A 19,269-nucleotide genomic window follows, 5' to 3' on the forward strand; every position below is an offset into this window, starting at 1 on the left:
TGAAAGAGCAAGAGGAAATTGTATTTTGGAGAGTAATTTGAAGTTCACTCAGTGAAAGTAGCCTTTCATGAGGCTTTGGAGGGGAGGAGTTGGAGAGGAGCACTGGACCTGGATTTTCACGTAATTATGTGGACTCATTGCTGAGAAGTGAAGATATATTTAGTACCTTTTTCTCTGCCCTTGGAGCTGGGTGGATTCCTTGTGCTTGTAAAGCACAGGTTATTATTTCTCTGCCTCAGTAAGTGTTTTTGGCTGGTACAGAAGGGTGCAAGGCTGAGTTCATAATCAAAACCAAAGATCTGTGGGGCTCTTTGGGGAAGAAGCAGCAATTTAGGAACAAGCAGATGTGTCCCAGTGTTGAGATGCCCCATCTTTCACTCTAGGAGCCTAGGAATACCTGTGGGAAAGGCACTGTGCTGCAACCCTTGAGGATTTTCATCCATTATTAGCCCTGTCCTGCTTTTTTTTAGAAGAGGAAAGGGCTGGGCCAATTGATATGGTGTGGATCAGGGCTTGGAAAAGAAGCAGGAAAAGAGGATTTGCAGCAGGAGGACAGAAGTTCTCCTAAGCTGCTGTGTCATGGACTTTCCAAAGCTCCTTTGGGTTGGAATCTTGCATTTCTGGCTTGCCCTCTTCTGTGAACTCCCAGCCCTGAGCTCTTCCATGGGGGGAACCTCTCAATGCTCCCCATGACCCACTGTGCTGGAATGCCCTTTCCTGCAGGGCTTCACTGCTTTATTTCTCTCTATTTTGAAATGTTCTCTTATAGGGAGAAAAAAAAAAAAAAAGAAGAAAAAAAAAGACAACTCTGTCTTTGGACTGGTCCTGAATAGTAATTCCTCAGTCAAACAGAACAGCATCCCAAATGAGGCTGGACAGCTGTTTCCCAAATATATCCCTGTACATATTCTGTACACATCATAAAGCTGGGTTTGGGTTATTTGAAACGTTCTGCAGGCTCCCTGCCCCCTCCTGCAGTCAATGGCAAATGTTGTTCTCCCAACTCCACTTGTCACATTCTGTTCTGGAGAACAGGGAGGATATTGAGATATACTGGCTTCTCTCCTTGACTGCATTTCAATATGTATTTTGTATAATGAGGGCCCAAATCCTTCTGCCATTACTTAGGCTTTAATCACACTGTGCTCTGCCCAGATTGCTTTAATCGCATTTGCATCAGCAGGAGTTGCTCTGTGATGAGCAATATTTCATCTGCAAACAGGGCAGACACATCTCAGGCACTCGAGGAGGAAGGAGCTGCCTGGCCAGGCTTTGTTGCAGCTCTCCACTGAGGGATGGTGCAGCATCCTGATTGGAGAAATAGATTTTCAGGAATTAGAAGGAACAAAGCTATTTTTATAGCTTGCTGTGGTTTTGTTTCTTTTTTTTTTTTTTTCCTTGTGTTTTTTTTTAAATATTATTATTATTATTATTGTGGATTTTTTTGTTGCAGGTTGGTTTTTGTTTGTTTGGGGTTTTTGGTGTTTTTTTTCAGGCTTTTTAGTGTTTTTTTTTTTTTTTTGCTGTTTTTGGGGTTTTTTGTGGGTTTTTTTGATTTTTTTTTGTTTTTAGTTTGGTTGGGATTTTTTTTTGTTTGGTTTTGTTTTTTTGGTTTTTAGGGTTTTTTTTTTGGGACCTGTCAAGTGTGATAGCTCCCTTTTAATTTTCTACTAAATGGCTTTTTGGCATGTGTTATCTGCTGAGGAACGCCCGGTGCAGAGCCATCATTTTGTACTTCAGCCATGACATTACTCTAGATGAGAACTGAAAAGTTATATAGATATTACACCAATATATAAACCATGTGTGTTAGGAAGACAAGTTCAGTTTTGAAATATTTGCCTTAGCTATGCTTTTCACTTTCAATCTGTGCCAAACATGTGCTTGAATGACTGATGGAGTCATATGGTTCCCTGAATAAAGCACTTTATTGTGCTCAGACTTGGAGCCTTCCAACAGTTGTATTACAGAAGCTTGAAGATTAAGATGATCCAACTGCTTAGGGGGTATGTCCCACAAGGAACATTTTAGTTTTTCTTTTCTTATCCCCCAATTCTCTATTTTTTGTCTTTCTCTTTGTCATCAGTTTGTTCAGCTGCTGGGGCAGGGACACTGACCACAGAGAGTTTGGTGGAGCAGAGCAGCAAAGTCACCTCCAAATTTCAGCTTTCCCTGCCGTGTCCACATTGAGATGTTGAACACATGACATATTCCAGGCATTTTATGGGATTTCATGGGGGAGGGGGCAGAGGGCTGTTCCCTGTCACTGATTATTTCATCAGCAGAATCAGATTCAGGAAAGGAGTAACTGTGCGTGAGCAAGTGATGACAGGAGGTAGATCTGAGAATTATAAACCCCAAATATTGAAAGCCGTGTTTGTAATGCTGTTCAGTTAATGGGGATCAGGGAATCTCAACCCTCCATTCCTCATCCTGGAGCTGCCTGGGGATGCTGCAGAGCTTCATCTGCACAGACCCATCAGGCTGGAGACAGGATCTTTTTCCACTGGAAGCCAAAAGAACAGAAAATTAAATTCAGAAATGCATGGAGTCATCTTGCTGCTGCCTCCTCTCAGGCTCATCAAAGACCTTTGCTGACTTCTCATGTTTGAAAAATTTTTGTACACGAGTTGTAATTTTTGCAGTGTGAGAAAAAGGCAAAATTCCAGCTCAAGAAGATCCATGGAATTATTTGCTTTCCAAGGGTTACTTGTGCTTAAATGCCTGAGGTCTTGGGTTTGGGAGTTTGGGAGAAGGGAGAAAGCAAGTAAAACTTTGTGTGTAGTTTCTCCTTTTTTTTTAAGTCTTATTTTCCAAGCAGGCCATGAAAGGACTAATTTTCCTGGGTTTTGTTGAAATAATCAATGTACCCCTTAGAGGAGCAAAGGTTAGCTGGGAAGATAATTCATGATTTTGAACTAATAAAAACTTAAGAGATAAGAGCTTTACTTATGCACAGTCAAATCTTGCCCAGGCTTTTGTGCTTATAAATAAAGGAGGGCAGAGTCTGGTGTTGTGCTGCCTTTGATGAGGCTGTGGAAGTGCTGGAAGTGGGATAATGGGAAGCACCTTATCAATGTGGTGATTTTTGTCCTTTCTTTTGAGAGGGTGTCTGTGTCCTCAGCTGGTGGATGTAAAATTACATCAAAATTTTGATGTAAAATTTAAGCTTTTGCTTCTTTGACCCCGTACAAATCTCAAGGCTGGCTTTGTTTAACCATTATGCACTGGAAATCTGGTACTGGTTTATTTTCTAGCAGTTGCACATTTATTATGAGATATATTTACATTTTGTGGGGGTTTTTTTGTATTAGTGCCCAGGGAGGTTGTGGATTCCCATCCCTGGAAGTGTCCAAGGCCAGGTTGGAGCCGCCTGGGGCAGTGGAAGGTTCCCTGTCCATGGCAGGGATGGAATGGGCTGAGCTTTATGGTCCCTTCCAACCCAAACCACTTTGCAATTCTGTGATTTTATGAAGTACCAATTTGTTTTTCCTGTCTCAGGCACAACAGGCACCGTTTTAGGTGGTTTCAGCAAGGCCTGTGCCTGGATAATGTTTAGCTTGGGTAAAGTTTTGGCTTTTGCTGGAAGGTGGAGTGAAATAGAGGACTGGAATCACACATCCCCAGACCTTGGGCACAGAGTTGGATAACTGACACTTCTTTTGGCATGATGTGATCTGACCCCTAATGTTGACAATTTCCATTTAAAGCAAGTTGGTTTTTCTTTTCTTTTTGCTTTCCTTGATGGACAAGGGCTGGATGTGATCCTCTGTGCAATTCTAGACTGGAATCCTATCTCACTTTATGTGTAGGCACTTCATACTCCTGCCATCTCTAAATGTATCAGCACTGGCAAGATAAATACCAAAAGGCATAGAGAGCTAAGGGACAATCAGGGGTCCTGTCACCTCTGGTTTTCTACATTATGTAAAATAATTCTTCTAGTTCCCTTCTTGTAATTCAGACTTTCCACTTCCCTGCTCTCCCTGGCAGCCCTTCCAAGCCACCAGCTCCAGGCTCAATTCATCTTTTGTGAGTGCAGGTGAGGAGAAATGCCCCCAGCACTCCAGAAGTGCTTCTCCCACCAGCTCTCAGGATTACCCCGGATTTCTGGTGCTCCCTGCAAACACCTCTTTTGATGCAGCATTGTCAGTGTTATCCCCAGTACCATGGGTGGGTCATTCTGGTGTCACCTGCTTTGAGGAGCAGTGGTTAGAGCAGAAATCCTAATGATCCCTAAGGGTACAACCCTCCTGGGTTTAACCCTTTGTTCCAGCCTGCAAGTCATTGTGTTCTTTGTAGTATTCCTCTGTGCAGTCACATCCCACCTCTGAGCACTGGATTTCAGGAGGACTCTTGAGTAAAGGTTGCTGATAAAAATACAAACTGATCTTAATATATTTTCTTACTGAACTGTGGTAAAATCCTTCCCTTGCCTGGTTGTGGGTGCTGTGTTTGTGGGCAGCTTCCAAGTCTTACCCTGTTTCACTTCCATAAACTTCCCTGAACTTACCCTGTTTCACTTCCAGAATTTCCTAAAGTTCCTAAGTTCACTTCCATCTTGAAGGACAAGACTTGGTCCTCCTCTCTTAGTGTGTAGGTGTGGGATTCACATTCTCTGAACCTGAGAGAAGCAATGAGAGAAGAGAATGATCAAAATCCTTATCTCATTTGCTGTGCCTGTGTTTGTGTACAAGTGGAATGCACTGTGGAAGATTGTTTACCTGAAGGAATTTGCTTGATTGGATTCTGGTGTGAGTGTTTTCTTTTCTTGACCAATCTCTGAAAGCTCTTGGTCAGGAGACAGTCACAAGATCTTGTTCAGTTGAGTGCTTGGGTAGGTTCAGTTTAGATGAAGAGTAATGTAGTGTAATATAGTATAGAATATATGCTCTAATAATAATGTAGTATAAAATATGTATATATTTATATATTTTTATATGTATATATTTATATATTTTATATATTCAATAAAAATTATATATTTATTTATATATTTATATACAACATATAAAAATATATATTCATTATATATTCTATATAATATATATTTATATATATTATATAGAATAATATAGTATAAATATATATGCTACAGTATAATTATATAGTATAAAATATATACTATAATAATAATAGAGTATAAAATATATAGTATAGTAAATAATAAAGTAATTAATTAGCCTTGTGATATCATGGAGTCCTCCTCATCATTCCTCCTGCATGCTGGGGGCTCTGCTAATTCAATGTGTAAGCTTGGGAGTTTTGGATTTAAAAATTCTGGTTGGAATTTTTCTGGAGGTGGCAGAAGAATCATCCCAAAGGAGAGAAAAGCCCCTGCTCGGGGGGGATAAAGCTCTTTACACCTGCTGGGCCCCCAGGCAGCAGTGCAGGCTCTGGGGGTACCTCAGGAACAAAGCCAGAGAGTGAGTGCTGGGTGCAGCCAGGTGTAAATCCCTTCCTCCACAGCCAGGCCATGGATGCCACAAAGTGAGAGCTGAGCTGAGGAAGCTGAAGGAAATGAGGAGGGAAATGGATAAAGGATGTCCTTCCTGGCTTCCAGGGCATTGCCTGTGGCACGGAGCACTGCCGTTAGCTGATTTCAGTTTGCAGAAAGATTACTCTGTCCCATTGTTCTCTTCAATCCAAAGGTTATTCCAGTGCTTTGGGTGTTTTGCTGCAGAGAAAAATGAGGACAGGCTGTGAGTTATCATTTAGAGTTGGTTTTTAGTAGGAAAGGTAACACAATGATAATTTAATTTAATCTTTTTTTTTATTCCCCCACCTCTGTAATTTTCATAGCTCAGCAGTAAGTGCAGGGGGGGACATGAGGGGTGTTTGGGGACAGTGTGAGGAGACAGAGCTCCAGTCTGGGATGGAAATGGACACCCCACAGCATCACTGGGCTTTTGTGGGGCTCATTTGTGGGGCTGTGTCAGTCCTGGAGCACCTGGTGACTGATGGAATCCTGGAGCCTCTCCTGTGAGGACAGGCTGAGGCTGGGAGAGCTCACCTGGAGAGGAGCAGCTCCAAGGACACCTCAGAGCCCCTTGCAGGGCCTGAAGGGGCTCCAGGAGAGCTGCAGAGGGACTGGGGACAGGGATGGAGGGACAGGACACAGGGAATGCTTTAAGCTGACAATGGGTAGATTCAGATGGGATATTGGGAAGGGATTCTTGGCTGTGAGGGTGAGGAGGGCCTAGGATGGAATTCCCAGAGCAGCTGGGGCTGCCCCTGGATCCCTGGCAGTGCCCAAGGCCAGGCTGGACATTGGGCTGGAGCACCTGGGACAGAGGAAGGTGTCCTTGCCATGGCAGGGGTGGAATGGGATGATTTGACAGTCTCTTCCCACCCAAACCATTGTGGGATTTTCTGACCCATGTTATTCCAGGTCTGTGTGGGACCAGAACAGGCCCAGCCCCAATGGAAGGAAGCTCAGCAGCACTTTTGGCTCTTGTGTAAATTCTGTACATTTACAGAAGAGAGATGTGTGTTAGAGATGGATGTTGTTTATAAACCAGCCCAGGTCTGACTCCTGTCCTGCTCTGTGCTGGGGGGCACTGGCAGCAGGGTTGGGGTGTGCATTTAGTGGGACATGCTCTATTTTCCTTGCACTTAATCCCATTTTATCCAGAGCTACTCAGCATTGGGTGCGTTCACCTCTTTGTTTGTCATGAGGACAAATAAATGGCCCTGCCTCACTAAAAGCTTATTAATTTAAAGTAAATGCAAATCTGGAGAGGGTCTGGGTTGTTTCAGAGGCAGTGGCCGCTAAGCAAAGATGTCACATCACATACTCTGAGTTTATTTTGCACACAGCTTGGAGGAACTGAAATAAAAGCAAAAAGATGAAAACCATTCTTAACTCCTTTGCCAACAGGCCCATGTATGATACTGTGCAAAGCAGAAAAGTTGTAGAAGTACATGGCAGATGAAAAATACTTAAGCCACACAAAAGTCACTGACAGGTAACATCTACTCATCTCACTATTTGTACAAAGTAGCTTTTATATTACTGGGGGGAAAAAAAAGAGAATAAAGGGCGCTGCATCAGCTTGTGGGCTGCTTATGGATCAAAAGCATTACCTTCAGTGCAGGCTGAAAATAGAAAACAGACACAACTGTGAAGGTTTTCATGTGAAAAAGTGGGAGACGAGCTTGCGTCAGGAAGAGCTGGACAGAATTTCACTGAAATGGAAAATAAGTAGGTGAGTGAGTAGGTGCGTGTGACACAAAAGATAGGAAACCTGGGTCTGATCTAACTTTCTGCTCTTGCAGATGGCCTGATTTTCTTCTCCTCTCGTGCCACATTACAGAAGTTTCAATTCTCTGATTTCAATTATTACACTATTTATACTGCTGTACTTCCAGGAGTCCCTGTAGGGAAGAGGCCTCATTATTAATGGAACACAAACAACTCTAATGGTTCAGCTTCAAAGAAACCCTCCTGAAAGTGGGGAAGGGAGGTGCAGAGTGGCAGAGAGGAAATTCCAGCAGGTCTGTGTGCATGAGGAGCTGCAGCCCTGGGAGCCGGGGGAGGTTTTGGGTGATGGAAACCCTCCCTTGGTGCAGATGCTGGGCCCATCCCGTGGCTGCTTTCCCCAGGATGCTCTTTGGGACGTTGGGTTTGTGCTCAGGAGTGGGTCCCAGAACCAGCAGAAGGCAGCTGGGGGTGGGTTTTGGTCAGATATTGTGCTAGGAATGGGTGTAATGTCCCTGACTGGGATGGATTCCTTGGTGACTCCAGCTCAGGTGAGGGCCAAAGGCTCTCCAGGGTACCAGGAACTATCCCACCTTTGTACCCACCTGGTTTATCCCATTTTTTCCCCAAGTTTCCTGCACTATTTCTGCTTTATTTTTTTGGCCTGGGCCTCTCCTTACATTTTTTGTGGGTTTTTTCCCTCCTGATGTAGAATATTCCTCTCCCCATGTCTGTGTGCCATTGCTCAGTGGCCTTTCAGATCTCTCCTGCTCAGGATAAGTATGGCTTACTCTTCCAGGCTTCCCTTATTTTCTTATTTTCTTAGATAAGACTATTTTCATAGATAAGACATAGATAAGACTACCCCCTATTCTTTGAATCAGGCTGCAGAAACCTATTTAAAGGCATTACCTATTTATCTTCCCCATCTTTTTTTTTTTTTTTTTTAATTTAAAGACTGGGTTAGAGTTTATTTATCAGCCATACAGGTTTCTTTATTTTGCAGTCTTTCAGAAATATACCCATCCCATAAATATAATGAAATTTCATGAGAAAAACATTATTTGATATACAAAAGGCACTGTGCTGTGCTTCTATCACACTGAGGGCAGCTGGGAGTTAAGCAAGTGCACAATGCATGTGCCCAAATTATCTCCAGAATGAGGCCCAAAATTGGGCTGCACTGCTTCCTCTGCCTTCCACAGGAAGCTGTGATTTTTATCACACCCAATAATTTAAATAAAAACATTCAGATAAGCAGCCAAGTATCTGGCTCAGGGAGAGCAACTAGACAGAAATTGATCTTGTGTTTTATAAATGCTGTGGCTTCAGAAGATTTGCAAACCCTGAAGCTTGTCTGCTTTGTTTCCCCCCAAATAAATTATCTTTTCCAATAAAGATATAACTGCTGCCTATAAACCTGTCTTGATGTCTGTCTCCAGACTATCAACACTTCTGCACAATGAGCTTTTTCAGCAGATAAATAAGCACGTGTGGCAGATTAAATTTGCTCGTTGTAACCTTGCTTTGTTGTGCACCACGAGCATCACTTCATTGGGATGGAAGAGAAGGAGGAGTGGCAAAACTGAACCACACTTTGTGTGGATTTTCCTCCCTTCTCCCATTATATTTTTATAGCTGCTGCACTTCCAGAGCAGGCTGTCTGTTTAGGGAATAACCCATCTGTGCACAAATGCTGAGCCCCTCCCTTTTTTCTGCTGTTTTGGGTAATGCTGGGAAGTTCATGCTCTGCAGAATGGCCAGGGAAGGCCCATGGAGGAGTATCAGAGAGGCTTTGATGTTTTCTGAAATCACCATGGGAGCTCCAAGGTGTCAGACAACACATCCATGGGAGGATAAGGATCCTCCAAGGGCTCTGAAAACCTGGATCTCATGACACTTCCAGAATGCAAACCCTACAAAATATTAGAAGGGCCTGAGCCATTTAATTTGTGTGGTTGAGATTGCTCAAGTGGGCCAAGGAGAAAGGCGAGCAGGGCTGGAGCCAAACTTTTCTCATTTTGCTGAGATATGCTTCAAAAATTGCTGTTCTGAGCAGGGAGCTTCCTGCCTGATAATGAGAATAAAGGCTTGGAGTTCTGTCTAGACCCTCCCAGGCTGATGAGATGGTGTCTCATGTGCCTCCCCAGGGAACAACCAAACCTTGGGCCAGCTTTGGATCATCTCTTCTAAGGGCTGACACTGTGTCCTCCCAGCCCTCAATCACTTGGGCTGCATTAAAGGGGTGTAAGAACTCTATAACAAACAACTTTCCTCTCTCCAATGAATTTTATCTTTTTGTCTTGTGAGGTAGTTTTTTGTTTGGTTTATTTTTGGGGTTTTGTTTGATTTTAGTGGGTTTTTTGTTGTTGTTTGTTTTTTGGTGTGTTTTAGGTCAAGCGTTGTATTTTTAAAAGCACATTGAAAAATACCAGATTTTATTTCTGCTCACATTGCCTTAGCCATAATGACAGCACAGATGTTTTTAAGCTAATCCTAACAGTGATTAAATGGGGGTAATTCTGCTCAGAATATGACTCTTCATCCATCCTTCATGAGAGCATTAGGTGAGCACAGAGAGTGTGGCAAACCCCAGCAGAGTTTTGACTGTCCTGTGGCACCTGGAGGCCATCCCTGTCTCCTCTTTGATTTATTCTCATTTATTTTTCCAGCTCTTGTCCTGGGATATTGGTTTTAGGGCTCTGCCTGGACAGGCACAATGCCATTAATGTGTTTAGGGAGAGGAAAGCCACTTGATAAATGCTGCATGCAAACAGCTTTTTGACCTGGTGGTATGAATGGAACTCATCTGCCTGTGGAGGAGTAGAGTGTTATTTCAATGAGTTTATCTTCTCTTTCTCTCCCAGACCTTTTTTCCCCACTAATGAGGTTGTTCATCCTCTATGATGTTATCCTTGCATCCTGATATCTCTACTCTTAATGTGCAGTCTTTGTCTTCTGCTGCCACCATCTAATCCCCTCCAACTCCTCTGAACCCCTCTGATTCCACAGGTCCCCTCTGAAATTCCTGTAGGTTTTGACTCCGACATTCCAAGTTTCATGTTTGATCCTTTTCCTGAATGATTTCCTTTTGAATGTGCTGCCAAGCCCCTCAAGCACCAACGTTCCCCTTGCCAGGTGCTCTTCCCAGCTAACCTGAGGTGCCTCTCCCTGTCCTTAGGTGACAATGTGGGCAGCAAGGAGGAGTCCCCAAGGATGCAGGCGTCAAAGGAAAACTCCAAAGATTATGAGATAACAATTCCCTTCCTTCTGAATGGAGAGCAGTGGAGACCAGTGCATGGCATTTATTCAAAGGTCAGTCTTCATTTTGCCTATTTGTTTATTCTGAGGTGTGTAACAATTTAAAGGCTGTTGGGGGAATTTAATGCACTTTCACCCTATAAGAGTGTTTTTTATAACATCGTTGCCACATATCTGAAATTGCTGCCTGTTTAATTTAAGAAATGGATAAGGGTTTTGGTTGAAATGAATACCTTTTTCCTGCAGAGATGCATTATTCTTTCTGATGGCAGAAAGGAAAGTTTAAAGTGAAATAATAGCAATTTAATTGCTTGAGATTCTGTCATGCAACAGCAAAATGAAAACTGAGGGAGGGGCAAGCACACTAAAAAGGTTGGTTTGGTAAATACAGTCTGACAGCAAGGAATTTAGGGACCAGTGGAAATAATGCTGTGCTGGCTGCAGCCTGAGGCATTATCTGGGCTTAATTATCCCATGGGAGACCCCCAGATTCCATCCCTGTGCTGGACTGGGACTGAGGCTCTCCCTTCACACTCTGCTTCCCCTTCCCTAACCAGGGCAGGATCTGCCCCTGGCTCTGAGGTTGTTTCCCCCTCTTGACAGGCCCTGATAAGCTTTGCTCCTTTTTTCCCCCCCCAGACATTTGTGAACGATATAGGAAGCTGCACTTAGGAAAAAATGGCTGGGTTTTATCTCCTTCTTGAAGTATGAAGACAGTTTGTTGTTTATTGTCACCAAATGTATCCTGGGAATCTCTTACCCAACCTTTTAACTCAGGTCCAGTTTGATTCCAGCTCAGTTTTTATGTCGTTCTTTGAATTATCTTAATGAAGAAGGGAAAAAGTAAGGTTTTTAAGTAGTTAAAAAAAAAAGAGGGAGGAAAAAAACCAAGCAAAAGCAATTCAAAAAGCCCAGAGAGCCAATTAGAAACAGCTTTTCTTGGTGGATTGGGAAAGTATTCCATGGAGAAATCCTGCCTGACTACTGCCACTGCTTGCAGGACGTGGCTTTGGATCACATTGCTGATTGACACAAGTAGGTGTGAAAAGATATTTCCAAACAAGGGCTCTGACTTTCACAAAAAGCTTGTCCAGATTAAAATTGTTCCTTCTTCTCCTCTGTCCCTTCCTAAATAGGAGAGAAGGGCCAGGCCCACTTCTGAATCTGTGCAGTGATGAAAGGGATATCAGAGTGGGTGCAGAATGGCTTATCTTGGAGAGATAACACAGATGGCTTGGTCCTAGATGTATGTGCAACTCTATTTTTAGATTATTTAATTAGAAACAGGCATTCTCCATATAGAGAGAGGCCTTTTAGCTACTCACTGGAGCTCTCTGAGAGAGTTACAACCCAGTATCACTCTGTGAGTAATGATAATGTGATTTATATCGTTAATTTGTTTCCCAGAATTACTTTCAGTTTAAGATGAACACTAGAAAAGATTTGTGGCTTGGTAGAAAGATCCACGTGCTGTATCAGCACTTTTTTTTTCTTCCCTTTGAATACTTCTTTTCCACGGAAACTTATAAATTAAATACACAAAAGTGCACATCAGGCTGTGGGAAGAACAACAGCTTCAGTGGTGGAGGAGAAGAGTAATGAATAGCTTGTCACATAAATATTGATCAAAAGCACAAAAGTTAAATACTGCTGTATTTGATGGCTAAGTGGGATCTATTGTTCTTCAACTCGTTTCAAAGTGTTCCTCTGTTTTATTTAATTGTATATGAAGTCAAAAAAAGTATGTACTTGTAAGAGGGGAATGGTATTGCAACAGGATATATGGTAAAATAAATAATGGAGTGGCTATAAAAATGCCAAGAGATTAAAGTTATTTGTGTACAGATAATTGCCTGGCAATGATGGCCCCATTCCCCAATCCTTTAACTGTAAATACTCCTGCTTAACAATTAGTCCCTGGGAAAGCACACTCATCATTTAGTGCAGCCTTCTCTCCCATCTTGGAGATAAAACTGTTCTTTTATTTACCCCAGGAGTCGCTGCAGTATCTGTTGGAATCTCTCACTTGGAATCTGTCAGCAGTGATTATTAAGCTAATGACTTTCTCGTTGAGGGCCCATACACTGTGCAAAAAATGGGAGATAATTCACACAGCCTAATGGTACAAACACACAGGACTGCTCAGCAGCAGTGAGGAAATTCCATTTCCTGAGGGGAAAAAAAGAAAAATTGCCTATCTCTAACCAGATTTTATTTTAATACACTTGGGATGTGCTTTTTCAAGGACATCTCGTGATTTAGGTGTTTAGGTGTAAACTTATGAAAGTTTAAATTAGTGACAGGCAAACCCCAGTGTTAAATACAGATATGTAATTAAATTATATTTAAAGAATTTGGGGGTTCCCAAGTGTAAATTAAGGGTTTTGTGTCTGGAGAGAGCTCATCATTTACTGGGCAGGTCATTTTTTCTCTCCACCTTCCCCAGCTCAAGTCAAAGCTCTGTGAAACCAAGGCCAGGATTTCATGGTGACACCATTTCAGAAATGTTGTTGCTTTTTTCCTGTTTAAAAGATGCCTGTGCTGATGCCAACACTTTATGTAGAATCATGGAATCCTTTAGGCTGGAAAATGCCCCCAAGATCATGGAGTCCAGCCTTTGGGCACCACCTTATCCAATAAACCACAGCCCTGGGTGCCAGATCCAGTCATTTCTTTAGGGCTCAGGGATGGAGACTCCAACACTGCCCTGGGGAAGCCTCATCCCATTCTTACACACTCTTTCAGTGAAAAATTACTTCCTAATATTCAACCTGAGCACAACTTGGGGCCTTTTCCCCTTGGCCCATCAGCATCCCGGATAGGGAAGAACATTTGAAAAATAAAATATAGACACTTAAGAGAAGCTGCTATGGAAATACCTCAATTTGTACAACTGTGTGATGCTGTTTGTTTAGTTGGGGTTCATTTCTCCTGGCACCTTCTTTTGTTTTTCAATTCAGAAAATATATAATTTTCAGTGGGAATATTTTAGTGGTACCTAATTCTTCTATTTACTGGATATAATATTCACTTGCCAACCTTAGTGGCTGCTATTTTGGGTGTCCTGTTGTGGAGCAAATGCTGCACTGGGGGCCGTGTGGCAGCAGGATCGGGCCCTCAAGGGTTGTGCAACATCACCCTGGGCTTCAAACAATGGCTGCCCATATTCCCTGCAGATGTGATTTCCTCCTTCCCTGAAATTCTGTGTGCATTACAGCATGTGTTGATAGGTCATTATACATTAGAGCTCCAGTTGTCCTTCCACTTCTCTTTTTTCATGTGCTCAGCACTTTGCGTTCTGTGTTGATTGCCACCCCCCGCCTCAGCGCTCTCTTTAAACACACAAGGGTTGGGTTCTATTTTTCTTAAATATTTCTAAGGTTTGAACAAAGTGGTTTCATTTTATATTATTTAAGTGCAGCAAAAAAAACCCCTCCTTTCCCCCCCACATATTTCCAGCTGAATATTTTTCTTCCGAACTTGGCTCGCGATTCACAAATCAAGCCAAGTTTGATGAGAGTTTGGGTAAGTGATGTTTTAGTACACAGAACACTTTAGGGAAGATTTTTTTGAAGACCATCTGTTTGGCTTCAGCTTTTATCCTCACACCCTGTTAGGGACACAGAGGGCTTGGTGTGTGCCAGATGCCTGCAGCACAGGAGCTCTGGGTCAGGTAATATCAGTGGTGTTATTCCAGAGCCTCATCCCTCCTCCTGGGGAGACACGCAGGAGATGTTTCATGTGGGCATTGAGGGCCTTTTGGCTCCATTTCTGTGCTTTAAAGGAATTTAGGAACCAGTGGAAATAATGTGGGGAAATGCTGCCAGGCATGGAAAGGCTGCAGTGCCCAGTATGGCATTGCCCTGGGCTGGCACTCGTGTTCGCAGAGGGACACAGATTAGTGGAGCTGGCTTTGGACCCAGGGTTTGGTCCAGGTTGTAAAATGCATGAAGTTCCTGAGAAGTGGAAAGTGTTTTGGGAGGGTTTGATGGGCTATGGTGTGATCAGGTAAACCCAGAGGGCTCAGGTGGGGCAGCAGTCACTCAGGTGTGGGGTTTTCTCTGCTCCTGTCTGTGTAGGACCTGCCATCCCATTGCTGGCCCCTGCAAGGACTCAAAGAGAGTCAGGACCAAGTGCTTTGGAAGATTTAATCCTCTCAATTTTCTAAAAGAACATGGGCAAGTTAGGTGCACCTTTCCTTTCTGGGGGATGTTTTGCACATTTTGATGAGTGTGGATATTTTGTAATCCTGATCTCTGTACCTGTATAAGTGCAAAATTAGCCTGTGGGTGCTCCAGTCAGGATACAGCTGCCATTCATAAAAATAACTGGGAAGGTATTTGAGGACCTGCAACCTGGAGCTCAGTGTGGTTCCTAAAAAACTCTTTGAGAAGCTGGAAAGCTCTGAGATGCTTGAACTTGGTTTGAGTTTGCAAGTTGCCAGCCCAAGTTGCTTTCAAATGATGGATTTTGATTTTTGATGTTCAGTCTGGGGGACATGTGAATCAATGAGCAAATTTTGCCGTGTGCCTTCTTTAAAATAATTGACTGTGGGGAAGTAGCTGTGCACAATCTACCTGGGTCACTGGGTTAGACCCTTAATCCACCTGGGTCACTGTGAGCCTCACAGGGCTCTTAAAATACTGTCACTGACCTCAATATATAAACATGGATTGGAAAATCCTCCTCTCCCCCTTGCAGAGGGTGAGACCTCTCATTCTGTGGCTCCCCACACCCCAAGAGATTGGGGTTGTGTTGGAGTTAGGGACGAGCAGAGGAAAAGAAATAAAGGTGCTCACAGTGGGCAGAGAGGATGGCAAGACCTGCAGGACATTTCCAGCTCTCACTCCACCACCAGTGACTTGGAAATGCAAATAAATCAGAAATTCCTCTCCCCTCTGGGCAGGGGGCAGTGGATTCAGGGATCAGTAACGCTGCTTTGCCAAGCTGGAGTGTTCAAGGCCAGACTCTGAACTCGTGTGAATCTGTTTCCTTCCCTTGCCCGGGCTGGAATAAATCAGGGCTGCAAATTGAAATCTTAAAGAAGGGTTTTTTAAAAAAAGGGAGAAAGAAAGATGAGAAGGCAGAGTTCCTTTTCTTGTAGCAACACTCTTTTTTTCTTTCCTGGTGTTATGTTATGCTTTGAATATAAACTCTAGCAATGAAATGCAAAGATAAAGATGAAAGCCAGCTATAAAATATATATTTAGACCATATTTCTTCTGGTTTTTAAGTGTGCACTTGTCACAGCTCTAAGATTGTGCATGTGAAGTGGCAGAGGATTACCATTTCCTGCTGCTTAGCATGCACTGCATCTCCCTGTGCTCCTGAGGATGCAGCTTCTGCATCCCTGCCTGCCCCATTCCTGAGCATTGTGCCATGGATTGTACTCAGGAGCAAACATCAGAATCTTGGTTATTAGTGTGGAATTTTGGGCTCTGATTACGTGAATGTCAGTGTGAAATTCTCTGCTACCTATAAAAGTATCATCAGCTCTGACAGTTGTTGGTTATCTTTATGATTCTCCAGATTTATCACACCCATTGGGTGTTACACTGATGCTTTTCACCTTTTTGCATTTTTTTTTATGCCTTCACTCCAAGGTCCTAGTTCAACGCCTACTAAAATTGGGATTTTTTTTTTTTTTGTCATTGAGATAAAATACCATTGGCAAGAAGAGAAAATAACTTTAAATTTGTTAAAAAGCCACTGTAATAATGCTGGAGATTCAGGAACACACTGGGAGTTGCAAAGGGGCAAAGGCGGTGGTACCCAGGGTGTTATTCAGAGTTTTGGTCTCCACACCAGTTCCAGATTTATTAGGAACTTACAGGGGCATCCCACAGACTCACAGAATCCTGGAATGGCTTGAGTTGGAAAGGACACCAAAGTTTGTATTTAGGGACACCTTCCACCATCCCAGGCTGCTCCAGCCTGGCCCTGGGCACTGCCAGGGCTCTGGGGGCAGCCACAGCTCCCAGGGCAGGTCTCTGTGCTGGTTCCCATTTCAGGACAGGTCTCTGTGCTGGTTCCCATTTCAGGACAGGTCCCTGTGCTGGTTCCCATTTCAGGACAGTCCCTGTGCTGGTTCCCATTTCAGGGCAGGTCTCTGTGCTGGTTCCATTTCAGGGCAGCTCCCTGTGCTGGTTCCCATTTCAGGGCAGCTCCCTGTGCTGGTTCCCATTTCAGGACAGGTCCCTGTGCTGGTTCCCATTTCAGGACAGGTCCCTGTGCTGGTTCCCATTTCAGGGCAGGTCCCTGTGCTGGTTCCCATTTCAGGACAGGTCCCTGTGCTGGTTCCCATTTCCCCTCTTTGCTGCACCCCCTGTGTGGCTCTCCCAGGCTCTGATACACAGCTGAGGGGCTCGCTCTGTCAGATAATTAATTTAGAGCTCAGTGTTTTCAAGAGCAAACCCATTCAAGTTTATTTCACAACTGGCATAGCCTTCGTGCAAGTGATAATTGTTTATATTCCCTTCAACCGAGCCTCCTGCTGTTCCTTTTCATTTGAAATAATTACCAAAGTTTAGACTTCCAGACAATTGTATTAAGGGGAATCATACAGTGCTGCTTAAGCAAGGCTTTGAAGGCTGAGAGGACAGCTTTCATAGCTCTTTTACATGGTTGTTTTACATATCTTGAGAGAGAGAGGCATAACCAGAATTTATAGTGCTCTCCATATTTTTTATGACTCATGAGCATCGACTATAAGAGGCAGAGCTGTGCTCTCTCCACGAGCTGTGTCATCAGCTGGGAATGCAGCTTGGCACAGGCAGAGGAACAGCACTAATCCTCCACAACCTTCCCTGGGAGATCCTCTCCTTGAGCCTTTAATTAATAACCTGGAAGTCATTAATTTAATAGCCTGGTAAACAATCTGATATTTCTTTTGCTTTTTCTTTTACACATACTCCTGCCTTGTAGGGCCACTCTGAGCAGTAATTAGTGCAAATATGCTCTATTAGTTAATAACTCTTGTGTGTTTGTTTAATTTGGAAGCAGCAGAAGTTCTGCATGGAGACAATCAGGGGAGGGAGCGTGGCACCTCCTCTGGCAGTCAGGGAATTTCTGTGTCCCAGGGAGCCAGAGCAGCTCAAACTCTCACCTTACCTCGTCCAGGAGGAAGAAAACAGGTTCCCTTCCTCCCATCCAGCCTCATTTAACCATTAATCCATCTGATAATTTAATTCATGCCATTTTTCAGAAGTGCTGGTAGGTGTGTCCTGGTTCCAGGGACTTACTGGAGCTCACACAGCAGCTCTGGGGCTGAGAAATTCCTGGAGCTGGGACCACCAATGAAAACTTGGTGCTGGTGATTGAGTGGGGAAAATTCTTTTCTGTGTCTGCACTGAATCAGTGCCCTGGTTCCAGCTAGATACACGAGGATTCATTTCCTGCCTGAGCCACTTGGGCATACTGGGAAGTGTGAAGCAACTGGGATTCATCCCAGAAAAAAAGCCCATTGCATTTTTAGCTAAGTGATACAGCGTGTGAGGCTTGCAGAGCTCTGTGTGAGCGTTCGTGCTCAGGTATTATTGGAAGTGCTGGGTGTTTTAAAGAACAGAAAATGGAGAGTTTTGTAGGAACAAGCCACCAGACACCTCCTGCTCTCCCTGGGGGTTTGCAGCCTTCCATGGGGTGAAATTCCCCTTCAGCAGCTCCTGTCAGGCTGGGCTGCTGGAGGAATTCTGTCATACTTGGCCCGGGGAGATGTGCAGTGATATCATGGTGGGGAGCTCTGCCTCTCTCCCCGTACCAGGGGCTCTGCAGAGGGTGTGCTGGGGACCCACCAGCTATGAGGTAGCGTCTCAGATCCCAGCTCCAGCCATCCTTCAAAAGCTGATGGGGCTGCAGCAATCCACTTTAACTCGAGTTTTCAGGCTGGCATTTCAAAGGGAAAAAAACAACCCCACAAACAAACAGATTGTGCTTTCTGCAATAAAACAGAGGGGGGAAATATTTTGATTTTAATGATGCAGTTCACGTTAGCGACCCTTTAATGTGGGATTAAAATCTAAACCTAAATTCCTGCTTTATGCTGGGTTTGTAAAGTGCTTGTACTGAGGCACTTTCATATTGAATTAATTTAGCTTATACTTGGCCATTTCACGTCTCTTGCAACAGATCTTGCGAGTGTAAGGTATGAATTTCAGTGTTGGATTAAAAGAATGCTTTGCTTTCCAGCTCTGAGCATGTGACCAGTTTTGGGGTTTTTTTACAGGCAGGAGGAGAATCTCCCTTGTTCTCAATTCCTGTTGTGAGTGCCTTGGGTCAGACTGAAGCCTGGACCAGTGCAGGCTCTGTCCCACCCTGCACCCCTGGTACCAGGAGTGTGCAGCTCCTGCAAGGAGCCCTTTCAGCAAAACTTGGGGCTTTTCCAAGGGCTGAAATCCTCTGAGCAGGGGGAGCCATGAGCTGCTGACATCTTTTGTGATGAGGACCCTTATTGCAGAAAGCCACAGTAAATTGAGTTGTTCTCAGTGTGTATTTGAAGGGTGAAGAAGTAAATTGAGCTGGTCAATCCACCGAGTCCTACAGCTAACAAGCCCAGCGCCTTTGTTGTTGAATTATAATTCTATTTCAATGTGATTTACTCAAGCCCCAGTTGATTTGCCTCTTCTATAGGAATATTTCTCATTTTTCAGAATTGAAATGAGGAGTCATTGAGGTTATATGCAGTTTAAAGCTTGATAAAAAAATAATTAGGATTGATAATAAGGCTTTTTAAAATGCAGCAGGAATATCTTGACAATAAAAGGCTTTCAAGGTGTTGGTATTTTTCTAGAAATAAAATGACTGCCAAAAAA

At 43.6% G+C, this 19,269-nt stretch overlaps 1 protein-coding gene across 1 annotated transcript in view; it reads left to right on the top strand.

The window, feature by feature from the left end:
* Nucleotides 1-19,269, top strand: part of ADAM12 (ADAM metallopeptidase domain 12) — a 187,604-nt gene that overhangs the window by 8,920 nt on the left and 159,415 nt on the right. The window contains exon 2 of the mRNA XM_063162878.1: nt 10,383-10,516. Within this exon, the coding sequence (XP_063018948.1) occupies nt 10,383-10,516 (134 nt within the window). The remainder of the gene's footprint in view (nt 1-10,382; nt 10,517-19,269) is intronic.

This window comes from Melospiza melodia, chromosome 9, assembly GCF_035770615.1.
Source record: "Melospiza melodia melodia isolate bMelMel2 chromosome 9, bMelMel2.pri, whole genome shotgun sequence".
Classification (NCBI taxonomy): domain Eukaryota; kingdom Metazoa; phylum Chordata; class Aves; order Passeriformes; family Passerellidae; genus Melospiza; species Melospiza melodia.